Here is an 18,227-nt window from a genome sequence, read left to right on the forward strand (position 1 = left end):
TCTTGTTTGACCTCTTCTGTCCACGTCCCTTTCCTAATCCATTACACGTCGAAACATTTCTATACGCCTTTCTTGCATCCACAGCGCCAGGTTTCAACCTTGTGCTCAAAATTAGAACTAATTTTTTCCAGTGCAAATGAATTCCGCATTAATGCATTAGAATAACTACCAAGTTTCGCAGACATACGATAATTACGGTCCACAATGGACCTCTGTGGGTAACTCCATTTTAATTGTAACCATCAGGTGTTTCTCTACCATTCCACTCTCGTAGTACGTGGAAAAAATGAACAGCTAAATCGTTCCGTGCAAGCTCTAGTTATTTTATTATGATGGACATTTCTCCCTATAGAGGTGTGAGTCACCAAAATGTTTTGGCTTTCGGAGAAGAATGTTGGTGATGAAAATTACGCGGAAAGATCTCGCTGCAACGATAAACGCCTTTGTTTTAGCAATTGCCATCCCAGTTTGCCTATCATATCCGTGACACTCTTTCCACTATTTCACAATAATGCAATACGATCTGCCCCATCACGAACCACCGTCAATCTTGTGTGTTAAGGTTTCTATAGAGCGCACCACAAAAAAAAAAAAAAAAAAAAAAAAAAATGGTTCAAATGGCTCTGAGCACTATGGGACTTAACATCTGTGGTCATTAGTCCCCTAGAACTTAGAACTACTTAAACCTAACTAACCTAAGGACATCACACACATCCACGCCCGAGGCAGGATTCGAACCTGCGACCGTATCAGTCCCGCGGTTCCGGACTGAGCGCCTGAACCGCTAGACCACCGCGGCCGGCGCGCACCACAAGAGAGCAGACAAGTGTAGCGCAGGCAGTCTCTTTAGTAGATTTGTTACATATTCTAAGCACTCTGCCAATAAAACGCAGTCTGGTTTTCTTACCCCACAATATTGTTATATGATGATTCCAATTTAAGCTGTTCGTAACTGTAGTTCGTAGGTATTTAGTTGAATCGACAACCTTTAAATTTGTGTGGTTTATTGTGTAACCAAAATTTAACGGATTTTTTAGTTCTCACGTGAAGAATCTCACTTTTTATTGTTCAGGGTCACTTGACATTTTTCACACCAAGTGGATATCTTGTCTATAGCATATTGTAATTTGCTTTGGACCGTCGATAACTTTACTAGACGTAAACACAGCACCACCCGTGGACAGTCGGACAAGAATGACATCAACCATTTGCCCTTAGAATGTTTCTCATTGCTCCTTACCGTATTTCATTCATCTATGCACCCAGTCATACTTATGTCAGACTCTATCAACAATTATTTACGTTTCATCGTCAGTTTTTACGCTCTCCGTACTCCTTTGATTGGCAAAATTACTGTTATACATCAGTCACAATTTCTACCACTTCCACCAGGGAAGGACAACGTGGTAAAACACTCTTTACTTACTATTTTTTGATAAAACAACTGTTAGTACTTTCGTGCTGTTGTATTATCTGACACCATTCGAGATTTATATCTTTATCTTTCAATGCCAAAAGTCTGTTATTTAACATATATTGTGACACGGGGCTCCAGTGCGCCATCTTCTCTGTCTGGGAGCTTTCGATGACGGCAACGGCAATCAAAGCGCAGGGTCAGTATCTGCTTTCAAAGAGTTACGAATAAAATGTAGCTGTTTTTCTTCAGATTTTTCAAGAGCGAAATCTCGAAATAGCGCATATCACAGTGTCAACACGCCGGTTTCGTTTCATGGCACATTATTTCGAGATTAAATTAATGAAAACGTAAGTAAATCTACTACATTTCAGAAACAAAATCGCCTCTTATAACCATACATGTGAGTTTCGTTTCGTTTGAAGAAAATAATCAGAAACTCCCACTAAAGACGTTCTTTCTCGGGGACATAGAGTCACGAGCAATGGTCATTCGAAGATGAAGATATATGTCTTCAAAGTGAGTCATAAACGTCAGTTACTATAAAAATTATTGGTAGCTGTTTTCATCTGAAGCGGTAAGTAACTTACGCTCTAGTGCTCCACTAATGAAACTGATCGAAACTGCAACCGAACTTTTGTAAAAGATCTAGAATATTTAATCTACGCACTTAGGGAGCAAGCAGTGACAGAATTTTATATATACTACGAATCAAAACACACGCAACCCTGGTGTAATATTCTACAATTTTTATTATTCATTTAACAAACCAGTTTTCGGCTGTCGCGAAACAAACAATAAATATAATAGAATATTACACGAGTGTTGTGTGTGTTTTCATTCGTAACGTATAAAATATTCTACCAAGAACCGACCGAACAGTCTGTTAATGAATCCAAGTCCGCTGCTTCAGTTGTATTTCTTTATTGCGATCGACTTATTTCGGCTACAGTTGCCATTGTCGAGGCATCTGCGAATAATACATAGAATTTCATCTTTAGTTGCTTTAAATTACGAGGCTCTTATTCACCCTGCGGGGCCAGAAGGACGTCGAAGTGTCAGAATTGTACGGGTGAACAGAAATAGTCGACGATAATTTATCTACACTGACAGGCTTTCGAACCTTTAATCCAGAACAGAATAACAAAGTAAAACATTCGTATATCCGCTAAGGGAGGAATCGTTTTGAGAGGCACAAGCTTCGACACTTTCCACAAATTAAATTAATTCTTCTTTGTCAAATACACGCACGCACACTGTTACGGGTATCCCACTGAAAAGCTACGTCGGCGAACAAAGCGCTCGGTGTAGGGGAAGGGGTGCTGTGCCGTAGTCAGCTGGTCGAGTCGTGCGTCGAGACGCGAACTCACCGAGCAGCAGCAGCAGAGCGCATGCGCGCGCACAGTCGGCGACCTGCATGTTGCGGCGGCGTCGGCGGACTGGCGCGCCAGCTCGCGCCGCGCCGCCGGCTCCGCGCTGACCCCCTTCGGCCGCCGCTCCGGCCAATCGCCTAACGGGAGTCGCGAGTTTCTAAACCACTGACCTTGACATATCTTCCTTCTTGCAGCATCTACCCCATTTTTCGTGGCCCACACACGCCCTTTTTCCTTTTTATTATTACCCTTCTCTCCGGCCAGCTTCTGGAAGCACTAAAACAGACACTACGGTATGTGGGTGACGGATAAAATTCGGCCGAGGAGCTGTGAGGTCGCCTGGATTTTAAGAGGTCCAGTTTGTTTACGATAGTGTAGACAGTTCTGCTGCCTGCTTTTCCCTCAGCTCTCTGAAGAAACTGAAGTTGTGCGTGTACACCGAATATCCGACACGAGACTTCCTAGGAAACAGTGCTCAGCACGTAGTTATTAAAGGAAAGGAATAATCGTAAACGAAGATAACGATGGCGTACATCGAGGTGATGTGATAGGATCGGAATTGTCTACGATATACATTGTAGAGTTTGCGCAGGTAGTGCTGGACAGCTTTCGTTTACCTTGTACTTATTCTTTAGATTATCGATTTCGGTCAAATTCACACAATGTTAGGGCTATCTACATTGATGGAGAACTATACATAAAGTGCGTGCCCAAAAAAAAGGTTCCGAGATTGGATTTATATTTTAAAAAATGGTGCTTTCAATGCAACAGGATTCACCCTCGCCCCCCTCTCCCCCCCTCCTCCACCCTCAAGGTTCTGAACAACGTATAGAACACCCACACAACCGTGTAAAACAATCAGACTCGTCCTTCTTTGGGATGTTGTTAGGGGAAGGTTGTTATCGATGGGCCGGCTCGATTTCTCTACCAATATTGACAATAGGCGCATACTGCCGACCATTAAGTGTATCCTTTGTTGCCAAATATTCGTCATTTTAGTGGTGCTTTGGTCCATCTAGACATAAAGTAACAGTGAAAAAACGTAGAATTTGCACTATTTTCTTCTAACTGACTAATATTAATGAGTGAAAGGTCGTAGTGTTAAGGTAATAGTGATTAAATTTCTGCAGCTATCATTGGAAAGTACGAGCGATTTACACCATTTTGTCATATTCACAATATAAAGTTACATACTGTGGACGGATGCTAGGTGTTGTTAAGCGACGCAGTGCGAGTTGTCACGAATAAGTCACCTCGAATTTTGTCTTATCTTAGGCCTATGAAGAAAATGAAACCTTCGACGGCAACATTTGTACTTGTAGCATCCTTGCTGTCGAGTACATGTTATGTGATTTCAGATGCCAAGGAAAAAACTCCTAAAAATAAGAAATCTGAAATTTATTGTTACTTATTTAGATGTGTATAGTATTTAAGAGCTATTACACTAGAGCCCCTTCACGGAAACTTCCTGGACCAATGAGGGAATGCAATCCCCTTGACTGGATCGTGACACATGTTTCTGGTTTTCAAATATTTAATTAAAAATGAATATTTATGACTTCTGCGTCTTCTACAGTGAAAGGCAAAAAATAATGTTCAAGTTACTCTGAAAATAAAATACTTATTACAACATTCGAGGATTTTATTAGACTTTTCGTTTAGGTGGCCCATAGTTAGCAACCGTCCCCTAAATTCTCGCCTCACATTGGCTCGAATGTTGGTGGCGTCTTCAAAGTGTTGATCCTTCATGTGAATGTATGCACTTTTCGTTTTTTGGTAGGTTCGTATTGATAACACGACGTCTCGCCACCCGTGATGATTTTTTCCATAAAATAATTCCCCGCATTTCAATCGAGTCGCGGCAGGCTTCCAAGTCGTTGTTTCTAACCGGTAATCAAGGTGTGTGGGACAAACTATGCACATTCTTCTCCCTTCTTCTAAACATATTGGATAATGTCTCGAACACCTGTTTGGGAGATGTTGCTCCATTACGATTTGTTACACAACAGCGTTGACACACTACAGCCGCATATCCACTTCATAATAGAGCAAGTTCACAACCGACTAGTCGAATGCATATTTGTTGTTTACAATCGATAGTTCATACTGCTAGCGTAGTTACTGCTCAGGCGCCGCTTATGCGCCAGGAAAGATAATAGTCTCGGAACTAGCTGTACTTAGTGCGTCATAAAACATTTTTCATTCATATGTTATACACGCACAATACACAGTGCCACACCGTTATGCAAAGAATATATTTTCTAAACCTGTTCAATAGTGTACCCCGCCAATGAAATAACTAATCATTCTGAAAAGCTATTTCTTCTGCATAAATGAAGATAGAAACTTGGGAAAAATTTTAGCTTCCGCACTGAAATTGAATGTTTAGCATGGTACCAGTTATTATTTGCTGGTAGGGGTTTCGCTGGTGTACCTAGCTTGCTCACTCGTTCATTACGCAGTGTGTGTCCGGTCCAGGTGGTGACAACACAGTAATTAAAGGGTTCATTGAACATTTGTGAAAGATATACGAAAATTTTGATCCTGAACATAAATGAAAACGTACCCAAAGGTTGAATATGATGGCATGTAAAAGTTATACCCTTGTAAAACCGGATGGTTCTTCAGAAAATTTAATCTTAACGGTCCTGTACTGTTACAAGCAACCCGGAGTTTCTATCTTGCTTCATTTAGAAGATACACTCCTGGAAATGGAAAAAAGAATACATTGACACCGGTGTGTCAGACCCACCATACTTGCTCCGGACACTGCGAGAGGGCTGTACAAGCAATGATCACACGCACGGCACAGCGGACACACCAGGAACCGCGGTGTTGGCCGTCGAATGGCGCTAGCTGCGCAGCATTTGTGCACCGCCGCCGTCAGTGTCAGCCAGTTTGCCGTGGCATACGGAGCTCCATCGCTGTCTTTAACACTGGTAGCATGCCGCGACAGCGTGGACGTGAACCGTATGTGCAGTTGACGGACTTTGAGCGAGGGCGTATAGTGGGCATGCGGGAGGCCGGGTGGACGTACCGCCGAATTGCTCAACACGTGGGGCGTGAGGTCTCCACAGTACATCGATGTTGCCGCCAGTGGTCGGCGGAAGGTGCACGTGCCCGTCGACCTGGGACCGGACCGCAGCGACGCACGGATGCACGCCAAGACCGTAGGATCCTACGCAGTGCCGTAGGGGACCGCACCGCCACTTCCCAGCAAATTAGGGACACTGTTGCTCCTGGGGTATCGGCGAGGACCATTCGCAACCGTTTCCATGAAGGTGGGCTACGGTCCCGCACACCGTTAGGCCGTCTTCCGCTCACGCCCCAACATCGTGCAGCCCGCCTCCAGTGGTGTCGTGACAGGCGTGAATGGACGGACGAATGGAGACGTGTCGTCTTCAGCGATGAGACTCGCTTCTGCCTTGGTGCCAATGATGGTCGTATGCGTGTTTGGCGCCGTGCAGGTGAGCGCCACAATCAGGACTGCATACGACCGAGGCACACAGGGCCAACACCCGGCATCATGGTGTGGGGAGCGATCTCCTACACTGGCCGTACACCACTGGTGATCGTCGAGGGGACACTGAATAGTGCACGGTACATCCAAACCGTCATCGAACCCATCGTTCTACCATTCCTAGACCGGCAAGGGAACTTGCTGTTCCAACAGGACGATGCACGTCCGCATGTATCCCGTGCCACCCAACGTGCTCTAGAAGGTGTAAGTCAACTACCCTGGCCAGCAAGATCTCCGGATCTGTCCCCCATTGAGCATGTTTGGGACTGGATGAAGCATCGTCTCACGCGGTCTGCACGTCCAGCACGAACGCTGGTCCAACTGAGGCGCCAGGTGGAAATGGCATGGCAAGCCGTTCCACAGGACTACATCCAGCATCTCTACGATCGTCTCCATGGGAGAATAGCAGCCTGCATTGCTGCGAAAGGTGGATATACACTGTACTAGTGCCGACATTGTGCATGCTCTGTTGCCTGTGTCTATGTGCCTGTGGTTCTGTCAGTGTGATCATGTGATGTATCTGACCCCAGGAATGTGTCAATAAAGTTTCCCCTTCCTGGGACAATGAATTCACGGTGTTCTTGTTTCAATTTCCAGGAGTGTATATTCTTGTGATATCGGATGAGTGTTTTTGAAACACCCGATATAAAAATGACCTGGCGGATTACGTCTATACTGTTCACATAGTTAGAGACTTGTTACGAAATATAGATGGATTTGCGGATGATAAGCAATGATAACCACCTGCCTCTTAACATAAACAAATGTAACGTAATGCACCTAAATAGACGAAATGGTTGAGTATCTATTGTTAACGTTGTAAGAGCTCTGCCACTTGACTGAGTCACAACCTTTATGTGGCTCAAGGCGATCAACACGTAAATGTAACTATGGGGAAGTCAGGTGTTAGATTTATTGGAATTTTTAGATTTATTGGAAGGATCCTCGGGAAGTGTAATTTACCTGTGAAGGAGGTCGTACACTCTGAGGTGACTAAAGTCATGAGATACCTCCTAATATCATGTCGTATCGCCTTTTGCCCGATGTAGTGCAGCATCTTGAACCCAACAAGTGCTGGAAGTGCACTGCAGAAATAATGAGCCATGCTGCCTGTACAGGGTGACTTTTTCTCACCGTGTACAAACACTAGGGATTCATCGATCAGAGGATACGAAACAAAAGAAGGTCTAAGGAACTTGTGTCCGGAAATGCATGGTTTCTATGCTTGAGACCATTTATTCAGTTATACAATGTTACAGAGACTGCGGTCTAATACGCGCTGTACCATGCAGCTATAGTTGTAGTATGGATGGTTTCCTCCTTGAGAGTCGTACTATTGCTCATACGTTATGCTCTATCAATTGGTAACGTTGTGTCCCATTCACTTCTCTTTCTGTCTCGTCTTGTAGTGGATATGATACAGCGTTGTACAGAATAGTTCCGTATCCGAGTCAACAGCTTGTCGACATGGTGTTTCCTTATGAAAATGCTAATGGCAACGGGCGGCGGCAGCAACGTTGTATCAGGAGACCTATCCCCGCTGGCAAGAAACACAGCATTCAATGTTTAAAACAATATTTCACCGTTTGCTTGAGACGGGGTCGTTCAGGAAGCAGGAAATCATGAAGGACATACCTTAAATGTTCGGATGCCAGACTTCGAGGAGAATACGATTAACACTGTGGAAGGCGATCCTCCGCGTCAGTACCAGGCAGTTGGCCCACCAGTCCAGGATAAGCCAGACGACCGTGTGGAACATTCTCCATGACAATTTTTACTACCCGTATCACTTACAGTGTGTGCAGGGCTTACTAGCGACAGACTTTCCACATCGGGGGCAGCTTTGTCACTGGTTTCTTCACCAGGCAGCCACTTTTCCGGGATTTGTGTCATCCATCCCATTCACAGATGAGGCCACCTTCATGCGGTGTGGTACTTCAACTTTCATAGCAGTCATCAGTGGGATAGTATGCAGAACCCCCATAGAACGGTGACAGCGAATCATCAGTATCGGTGCAGCCGGAATGCGTGGGACGGGATAATTGTCGACCGTACTTTGGGACCAGGCTTCCTTCCACGTCGCCTAATAGGCCGGAACTATCGGCGTTTCTCTCAGGTGATTTTGCTTCCGCTGCTGGAAGAAGTGCCATTGATTATTCGAAGGGTTATGTGGCTGCTACATGATGGTGCTCCAGACTTCGCCATTAACGTCCTGATTCCAACCCGTGCGATTTCTGGTTATGGGGCCATCTCAAAACTATCGTGTATGCAGAGCCTATTCCAGGTGTGGAGACACTGGAGCAGCGTATTCGTGCTGCCTTTGACACTGTTCGGATGCAGCCTGGCCAATGTGAATGTGTGAGACAGAACATGCTACAGCTCTTACACCCATGGGGGCACACAAAACCATTTTCAGCTCGTTATGTAGCTGAGGCTGTATGGTACAGAGAGTATTGGACCGCAGTGTCTGTAACAATGTATGACTGCATAAATGGTCGCTACCATGGAAACAATGCATTTCCGGACATACGTTCATTAGATCTTTCTTGTTCTGTATCCTCTTATCGATTAGTCCCTAGAGTTTGTACATGGTGGAAAAAGTCACTGTGTGTAGCTGTCCAAATTGCGAAAGTGTTGCCGGTGCAGCGTTCTGTACACAAACTGATCTCGCGATTATGTCCCATAAATGTTAGATGGGATTCATATTGGGCGATCTGGATGGCGAAACCACTCGCTCGAATTGTCCAGAATGTTCTTCAGACCACTAGCTAACAACCGTAGCCCTGTGATATTCCATCATTGTTTGGGAACATTGAAGTCCACGAATGGCTGAATGTGGTCTCCAAGTAGCGAAACATAACCATTTCCAGTCAATTATCGGTTCAGTTGGCCCAGAGGACACAGTCCATTCCATGTAAACGCAGCCTACACCTTGTTGACAACTTGGGTCCTCGGCTTCGTGGGGTCTGCGCCACACTCGAACCCTACCGGCAGTTCTTTCCAACTGAAATCTGGACTTTTCTGACCAGGTTAAGGTTTGACAGTCGTCTAGGACACAACCGATACGATCACGAACCAAGGAGAGGCGCAGCAGATGAAGTCGTGCTTTTAGCAATGGCACTCGCGTCGGTCGTATGCTTCCACAGCCAATTAATGACAAATTTCGCCGCACTGTCCTAAATCATACGTTCGCCATACGTCCCACATTGATTTCTGCAGCTATTTCAGGTAGCGTCGATTGTCTGCTAGCACTGACAACTCTACGCAAACGCCGCTGCTCTCGGTCGTTAACTGAAGGTCGTTGGCTACTGCGTTATCCGTGGTGAGAGGTAATGCCTGCAATTGATATTCTTGGCACACTTTTGAAACTACGGATCTCGGAATATTGAATTCCCTAACGATTTCCGAAATGGAATATCCCATACGTCTAGCACCAAGTGCCATTCCGCGTTCAAAGTCTGTTAACTCCGGTCGTGCGGCGTAATCACGTGACAATGCTTAACTTTGCAATCACACAAATGAGTCGCAAGCAAAGGGCGACCTACGAAATAATCAATTTTCCTCAGTAAAGACAATCCTAAGTCGCCGCTATACAAGTCACTAGTCTCGGAGCTACTACTGAACTGGGGCGTGGCCCGTCGGTCGCGGCGCTTCGCATAGGGGCCGCTGTTGTCGCGTTGTCGGTCTGGATGGGGGTCGGCCAGTGTGCGATTGGCTGACTTCTTCTCACAGCCCTGTCTTCTCCATCGTTCCCGACTGGCGTGCCGGCGCTCGGCTTGACGCCATAACACCTCGTGTACGCGATATTGCCGCCATCTGTACATGTTCATATCATTAGCCCGTAACTTTTCTCATCTCAGTGACTAAGACACTGTTTCCACCAGTTACTGAGTAATATTTGTTAGTCAGGGATACTTGTCTAACAGATGAGACAGGAAACACTGAAAGAAGAGCTTATACTGCGTCAGTAATTTATGCATTTACTGAGCACATAATTAACCTTAGTACGCTGTCTTACAAAAAAAATATTGAGGAACCCAAATGGCTTAGTCGAATATTATTGAGTAATGTTTGTTAGTAAGGGATTCTTGCCTTGCTGGATTAACAAGTGAGCCAGAAATCATTCAAAGAAGAGTCTATACTGAGTCTTCAATTTATGGATTTACTGAGAACGTAAATAACCTTAATAACTGTGTTACAAAAAAAAATATTGAGGAACCCAAATGACTCGGTCGAATATTAATGTAGCTTCGTACACGTACGCACCATCAGAGGGTACGTAAATGAATGCAGTTCTGCGGCTTGGGAAACGTCTACTAGAGTGTATTAGTCTCGGTCGTGTTTAGTGTTGTTACCGGGCCTCGTGTGGAATACAAATGGCGTGAACAGCGTCAGATGTTGACTGTTCACTGTGAAGGACACGCCGATGCCGCGTATTCGTGTAATGTAGCGTTAGCAGCAGCTGACAGAGTTTTAAAACGGCCTCATCGTGAGTCTCCATTTGTGAGGCATCGGAATGCGCTCTGAGGCGCAGTTGGTCCCACAGGAGCTTACCATCACCTCCGTTCGAATGTGACAGTGTCCTGAGCGCAGGCATACTCGTCAACAAGGTTCCGCTCGAACACGTCTGACCACCACAAGAGAGTATCGGCGTATTGTGTACCGACCACATTGAAACCCCTTCACATCTGCGCCCGTCATCTGAGAACGAGTAATTGAGTCTCTACAACATTCTGCGTCATCCCATAATCCGAGAACGAGTAATCGAGTCTCTACAACATTCTGCGTCATGCCGCAAAATTGGTCGCTGAACTAACGACCTATTGTCCCACGCGTAGGTTGCCATTAACACCACAACATAAACGGCTGCGTTTTGGAGTGGTACCTCGACTGGGAAGCATTGAGTGCTGACAATTCGCGCCCCATTGCGTTCAGCGACGGATCACGGTTCTGCACCACTCCGGATGAACATTGCCGGTGACTACGGAAAGAGGCCCCATTCTTCCAATATTCTGGAGAGGGAGAGGCCCAGCAGTGTTACTCCTGACGTCGCGCTGTGGGGAGAGATCACGTGTGACTTTAGGTCACGGAACGGCGCGTCACGCACATCCTACGTACTCGTGCGTTACCTCTTATGCGACTGTACAATTTATCAACAGGACAATGCTCGTCCGCAAATGATGCATGCCTCTACGATATATCTGCGTCTTGTTGAGATTTTCCCGTAGCCAGCATGATCGCCAGATCTGTCCCCAATAGCACATGTGTAAGACCAGGTCGGACGTCAACTCCGTCCCGGCTCTCCCTACCGAATCAGTGCATGCAGACGAGCTAGACGGAGTTCAACATCGTACTCATAAGTGGGCTCATGCTGCTAATGTGATTTGATTTTGTAATCAGTGCAGTGTCATCAAATAGCCTCTTAACCCCTGGAGCTCATTTCGCTTGCTCCTTCCCTTATGGGTGCTTCACTCTTTTTGTCAGGCGGTGTTTTCCATTGGAGAAGTAACGTTTTTATGAAATATAACTGGGAGTTCCTTCTGACAGACTTCAAATGCATTTTTCTCTTATGTTTCAGAAGATATCTGCAATTTCATTTCTGCAACGTGTAGCTGACGTGAGCCCAAACCGTAGCTACTCATCACGTCTTTCATGCGACATCCGAAGTCGAATGTAAGCGTCTGTTTTAATCACGGTACAAACAAAGTGACTTTTTAAAGTATTCTTTTAAGATCTCATTCGATAGAGCAATTGCAAATTTGTCTTGTGTGATTTTCGTTTCATATTTATGTATTAAGGGGGTGGGGGGTGGGGGGTGGGGGGTAGGTAGTCAAACAGGCCATACACTTTCACCAATAAATTCATAAAACTCTGTCAGCATGATGTGCAAAGGGACGCTACATCATTTGCATGGGGAGAAACTTCAATGGCAGTTCCGCAGCTTTCGGTTATTGGGCCACTACTGTTCTTGCTTCATGTTCATGATCTGTGGTTTTATTTGAATCAGAAGGCAAAATTAGTCCTGTTGCAGATGATACAAGTCTTTTGTGTAACAGTGAAAATAAGCACAACATAGAAATAGCAAATGATATATCTCTGAATGTTACTTAATGGTTTTGCCCAAATGGACAAGTTATAAAGCTTGAAAAAACACAAATTATCCTGCTTTCTATTGTCAAAAGTATCCCACTTTCTGTTAACCTAGTATACCAACACGAAATAATGAACGGAATAGAAAATTATAAGTTCTTAGGTGTGGATATTCGTGAAATCTTAAAGTGGAAAAAAGCATACAGCAGAACTCCTAAAATGAATAGGTACAATTACTTTCCCTAAAAGAAAACTACCAGCTTTGGAGATTTGTCATTTATGCAGACATGATGCTTGATGCAACTGGGTATTAGTGAGGAAAGAACCAAAAATTACTTGTTGCAAAATAAGCAAATGATTATTAGCCCTGAAGAGGAAGAGGTGTCAGAAATTTGTCACATCTGCAAGGAATGCTTTAAGCAGACGGATGTGAAACATATAGATCATTGTTATTTTACAGGTAGATTTCGTTGATCTGTACATGATAGATGTAAGTTAAATTACAGAGGTATTTTTGCAGTGTCACTTGTGTTTCACAGTCTAACGAACTGTGATGCAGATTTTATAATTATGAATCTATGCAAATGAGTGGGAAAAATGACTAAAATAAATCCAAAACATGTCTCTGTTTTTGGAAAATATGAAACTTTCACTAAATTTTTCTCTGTGGGCGATCACAGAAAACATGAAATTTGTTTTATAGATTCCTTTAACTTTGTGGCATGTTCCCTAAAAATATGTCTTACGTTTAATTCCTGAGGAGTTGAAAATAAAAAGAGAGAATTCGCCTTGTCAGCGAGCAGTTTAATTTGATCCCATTATGTTATCTCATTTGCCTTAGTATTGGATGCATTGTTGAAAACTAACAACGTTAAATTGCAAATTACAGACATGGAGCAATTACAGTTTCTTGAGTGTGGCATCAGTTGTTATAATGTTCAAAACATATCAGACGATTCTGGCATAGGTCTGCAGCTCGTGGTCTAGTGGCTGCCACCGCTCCCGGGCTCGATTACCGGCCTGGTCAGAGATTGTTTCACACTAGGAGTGGTTGTTTGTGTTATCATTATCATTTCACATCACCTTCATCGATGTGCAAGTTGCTGAAGTCGCATCAGATAGAAAGACTTGCACTAAGGAGCCGAACAACCACAAATGGGATCTCTCAGCCAATGAAAGGCCATAGAATCATTTTAGTTCATTTCATTTCTGACATAAGTTACAATGTAGAAATTGATCTTGGATATCCTCAATGTCATTGTTGTTCAGTCATACTACAACTTGTCCAAAAACTCAGGTCAGTCTGTTGCCTTGGCACGGCTTCAGACAGACAACGATGCAACAGATGCTCCGAATTTTGTGATGTATTTTTTGGAGACAGCCGCTGTCATGTGCATTTCATGCTCGGCTGCTTCAGATTCTGTAACACTCAATGAGAAAAAAGCATCCTTGAGCTACAGCGAGTAATCAGCAAATGAAATATGTGTTGAACTTATATATATGGAGAGCTGCCTTTGCGTGCGAAGAAAATGTTGAATGATTGTTAAGATGGCTCAGCATCAATAATTTTTTACAAGGAATTTCCTCTCTTTGTTATCTGACTTTTTGCTTAGTCTGCGAGTCAATATTTTCACAATATTCAAGCATGTCATAATTTGCTAACTCAACAAAAACAAATGTGCTATTTCTCAGTGTTGCCGATGTCATCAAGACAATACTTGTCAGAACAAGCAAAATGCTCAATCAGCGAGTTCAAACTTGCTGATGGCCTGCCTGTGAAGTAACTGACGTGTGTGTCGTATTACACGAAACTGTCATATGCACTGGCGAGAATCATAAACCAAATAACGAAATTTTCAGTGCTTCCTAAATGGTTTATAGAAACATGAAGCGAGTAGCACCAGAAGCCTGTAGCAAAATGCAGTTGACGTCATATTTTAGTCAAGGTAGCGTATTTTTTATGATATAGGTTAAGAAAATAGAGTTCTCGGGTCTACTTTATCGTATTGCCGAGTCTCTGAGTCAATAAATTTTTGTGTGGCAACATTATGAAATGGCTTTCTTGTATGGCAAAGTGAAAGCACTCTTGAAAATTAATTTGAAACTATGACTTGCAGAAAATTTGCAGTTTATCACACTTTGAATTTTTTTTTCAGGAATGACATCCTTCCTTTTCTTTTTTACTTTCGCATACAATCTTTTTAATCTTCATTTATAAGCAAACTCTGTTTCATGTCAGTTCTTTGCTGTTAATTATGATTCTCCTTGTGTATATGAGAGATGCAGTCACCGTTCACAAAATGTGGTTATCAACGTATAACACTGTAGCACAAAAAATATCACCTCTGTTCGTAATACCAAAGTGAGTTACCTGAGCTGAGATTGGTTAATCTTGTGACTGTGCCTGCAAATAACAAAAACGGAATGGTAACATAAAGGGCAGTTTCCTAAAGTTTTGCTATAACATAGGGGATACTTCGCTACAGTTTTACTGTAACATGGAGAGCAATTTATTGAAGTTTTGCTGTAACATGTATCGCAGTTTATTACAGTTATGTTGTAACATGGCTCACTTTGGTACAAAGAGGGCAATTTTTTAGTTTTCCTGTGACATTGCTCAGTTTGTTACGTGTAGGGTAATTTATTAGTTTCACTGTAACACGGGGGTAATTTGTTACAATGTCGTTGTAACATATACTATCTGATCAAAAGTGTCCAGACACCTCTATGTAATGTGGAACTGACCACTAGGTGTTATGAGAAGTGCACCCACCAGTACAAAAGAACAGTGGAGTATGGTGTTGTCACTAGAGAAGAAGTAATAGCATAGTGGTTGATCAGGAGAGCTGTGTGGCGTCAGTGCTAAGTAACGTTTATGGCGGTGTATAGAGAGATATCACTGGACTGTGGAAGAGAAATGAGTGGATCATGCTATATCCAGTGGCAATACGATTGAAAGCTTTACCTGCCTTCATGTTTAGTGTCAACAATGAAGTACAGAGAAGGTGGAATTACCGTGTCGGGGTGTTTTTAATGGTAAGGGATTGGCCCCCTTATGTGCTTAAGAAAATGCTAAGTTCTGAAGCATATGGGCACATTTTACAGCATTCTGTACTGCATACAGTAGAGGAACAGTCTGGAGACGAAGATTGTTTATATCAGCAATGCACCCTCTCAAAAATGGTAAAAATGGCTCTGAGCACCATGGGACTTAACATCTGAGATCATCGGTCCCCTAGAACTTAGAACTACTTAAACTTAACTAACCCAAGGACATCATACACGTCAATGCCCGAAGCAGGATTCGAACATGTGACCGTAGCAGTCGCGCGGTTCCGGACTGAAGCGCCTAGAACCACTCGGCCACCACGGCCGGCAATGCACTCTCTCATAAAGTGGCATTGTGAGTCAATTTTTTACAGCCAATAATACAACAGAAATGGACTGGGTTGCCTACAGTCTCGACCTGAACCAAGTGTAATACCTTTGGGAGCAGTTAGAACAATGACTTTGCTCTAGACTCCTGTGTCCAACAACTTGAGGAAGAACGGGCTGCCACTCGTCCACAAAGTTTCAGACACAACACTGAAAGCATTCCCACCATAATTCAAGTCATCATAAACGTGAATTTTGGACTCACCCTGTATTAATATCCGCTAACAGATTTCCAGATACCTTTGATCAGATAGTGTAGAGCGATTTGATACACTCTTGCTGTAACAAGGGCCAGTTCGTTACAAGTTCGCTGCAAGATAGGTAATTTGTGGCAATTTTGTTGTAACATTGCTGATATATGAGGCACATTTGATACAATTTCGTTTTGTAATGCTTACCTGTAACTGAATATAAAAAAGTGATACATGGGCAATTTCATACAATTTTGTTATAAGTTGTGGTGGTATAACAGCCTACATTGAGTTATGATAATTTTTTTTATTTTGTATTTTCCTTGTGAAGACAACATGGGAAATTATAAAAACAAGATCAGCAGAGGCACAATTCCCAACAGAAACCTATAGCAAAGTGGCAAAGCAAGTAATAGCTGGTTCTTCACCGAGTTTGGTAACAAACGTGGAATAAATTGCAGAAAACATTCTTGGACTTCTTACCGCATCAGTTCATTGTAGAATCTCGAGCTTTCGAAGATTATCTCCATCCTGTTCTCCAGGATCAACTGACAATGGCTTCGACAGTGGTGCCACAACTCCGTCCGTAGCCTAAACATTGCAACGAATATCTGTGGCTCTTTTCTGCATCGAGAGTCGCTTCAGTGCACTGCTAAGATTGTCACAGTTATCGATCTTCTTGCACATTCTTATTTGTACAGTATCTTTAATTACAGACTGCCAGTGTGTAGCAGCATGCGACAAAACTTTTATTTTGTCAAGTAGGATTTTATTTTTGTTTATGAGGCCGCGCTCAGCAACTGCAGATTTCTCCAGTTCTCGATTTTTAATATGCTGTTGACGTTCTGCACAGCGGTTCTGAGGGCTCTGGGTACTGTGCTAGATGTAGCGCCTCAGAAAGAGAGGAATGCAGTTGGTGGCTCATCACGTGAATGTTCAACATTTTCAATTTTCCTTTTCTTGGAGAACGTTGACTTCGTATCACATGACCCACAGCCGTTCATTCGGAACACATACTTCAGATTGATTTTGGAATCCAAATGATCCTTGTCAGAAATGGTTTTTGCTCTGTGTACCAGTGTATTTGAAACTGCTCTGTTCTGGACTGGCTGGTGAAAACTTTGGGAGCTAAGATATAAATCAGCGTGCATCGGCATGCAGTACACTGAGACGTCCATACGACTTTCGTTGTACCAAAACATCTAAAAATGGCAGCCTCCCCTCTTCTCTGTCTCGACATTGAATTGGATGTTTGAATGAATATTGCTCACGTGTTCATAGAAGTGCTCAGGAGTTTCTACGCTGTGTGGCCAGATCATAAATATGTCGTCAATATAACGATAAAATGAAGATGGACGAATGGGGGCCACAATTAATCCATATTCCTCAGAATGTGCCGTAACAATGTTGGCCATTTCTGGAGAAAACCGAGAACCCACAGTCATTCCGTCCATCTCTTCATAAAATTTACCGCCATAGAAGAATTAGGGGGTCGTCGTTGTAGGAACAACTGTATCGTTTCACGAAGAAAACGCACTGCCAACAACTGTAATGTGCTCTCCACATGAATTTTTGTAGATAGTGAGACCGCATCCAGGCTGACTAAAATGTCGTATGGGCCACCTATAATCTGTTTAATTTTCTCAATGAATATATGAGACTTTTTGATATGATGTTCACAGGGGCAACTATCTGAGTCATCAACTTCGTTAAATATTTGGCCAGTCTGTATGTAGGAGTACCCATTGCACCAGCAATTGACCTCAATAGAATAACTCCCTTGTGCACTTTATGTGTTCTTACAACCTAGGAGCTCTAGGAGCTCATATTCCAAGATTTTTAATGACATCAGTTGGTAGATCATAATTCTACAGGAGCTCCACCATTATTCTGCTGTATGACAGAGTTAGGTCCTGTAGGCATTTGTATGTGTTACCTTCAGTAGAGGAATAAGGCCGATACGACGTCATCTATTCAAGACGATGGATCCCACCCCTCTACACCCCCTGCCCTCTGGTGTACATGTGGCAATGATACACTTTCGATATCAAATTAATTAATTATACTCAACAATTAAATACCTTCTCCCCCTTTCCCCCTCCCTTTCACCAACTTCAAAAATGCCAGGAAAATTGCTCAGTCTGTGCTGAGCTGCTGGCGGGGAAGCATACAGGATGCTTCTTTCAGGAATTATTCTGTTGGAA

General features: G+C 43.4%; 1 protein-coding gene across 2 annotated transcripts in view; it reads right to left on the reverse strand.

Moving 5' to 3' along the window:
• Positions 1 to 2,841, reverse strand: part of LOC124722085 — a 338,589-nt gene extending 335,748 nt beyond the window's left edge. The window contains exon 1 of one of the 2 annotated variants that reach the window (XM_047247280.1): positions 2,785 to 2,841. In XM_047247280.1, the coding sequence (XP_047103236.1) occupies positions 2,785 to 2,833 (49 nt within the window). In that variant the 5' untranslated portion in view covers positions 2,834 to 2,841. The remainder of the gene's footprint in view (positions 1 to 2,784) is intronic. The other variant, XM_047247281.1, reaches the window with a different exon arrangement.
• Positions 2,842 to 18,227: the final 15,386 nt, after the last annotated feature.

This window comes from Schistocerca piceifrons, chromosome X (genome assembly GCF_021461385.2).
Source record: "Schistocerca piceifrons isolate TAMUIC-IGC-003096 chromosome X, iqSchPice1.1, whole genome shotgun sequence".
Lineage (NCBI taxonomy): Eukaryota > Metazoa > Arthropoda > Insecta > Orthoptera > Acrididae > Schistocerca > Schistocerca piceifrons.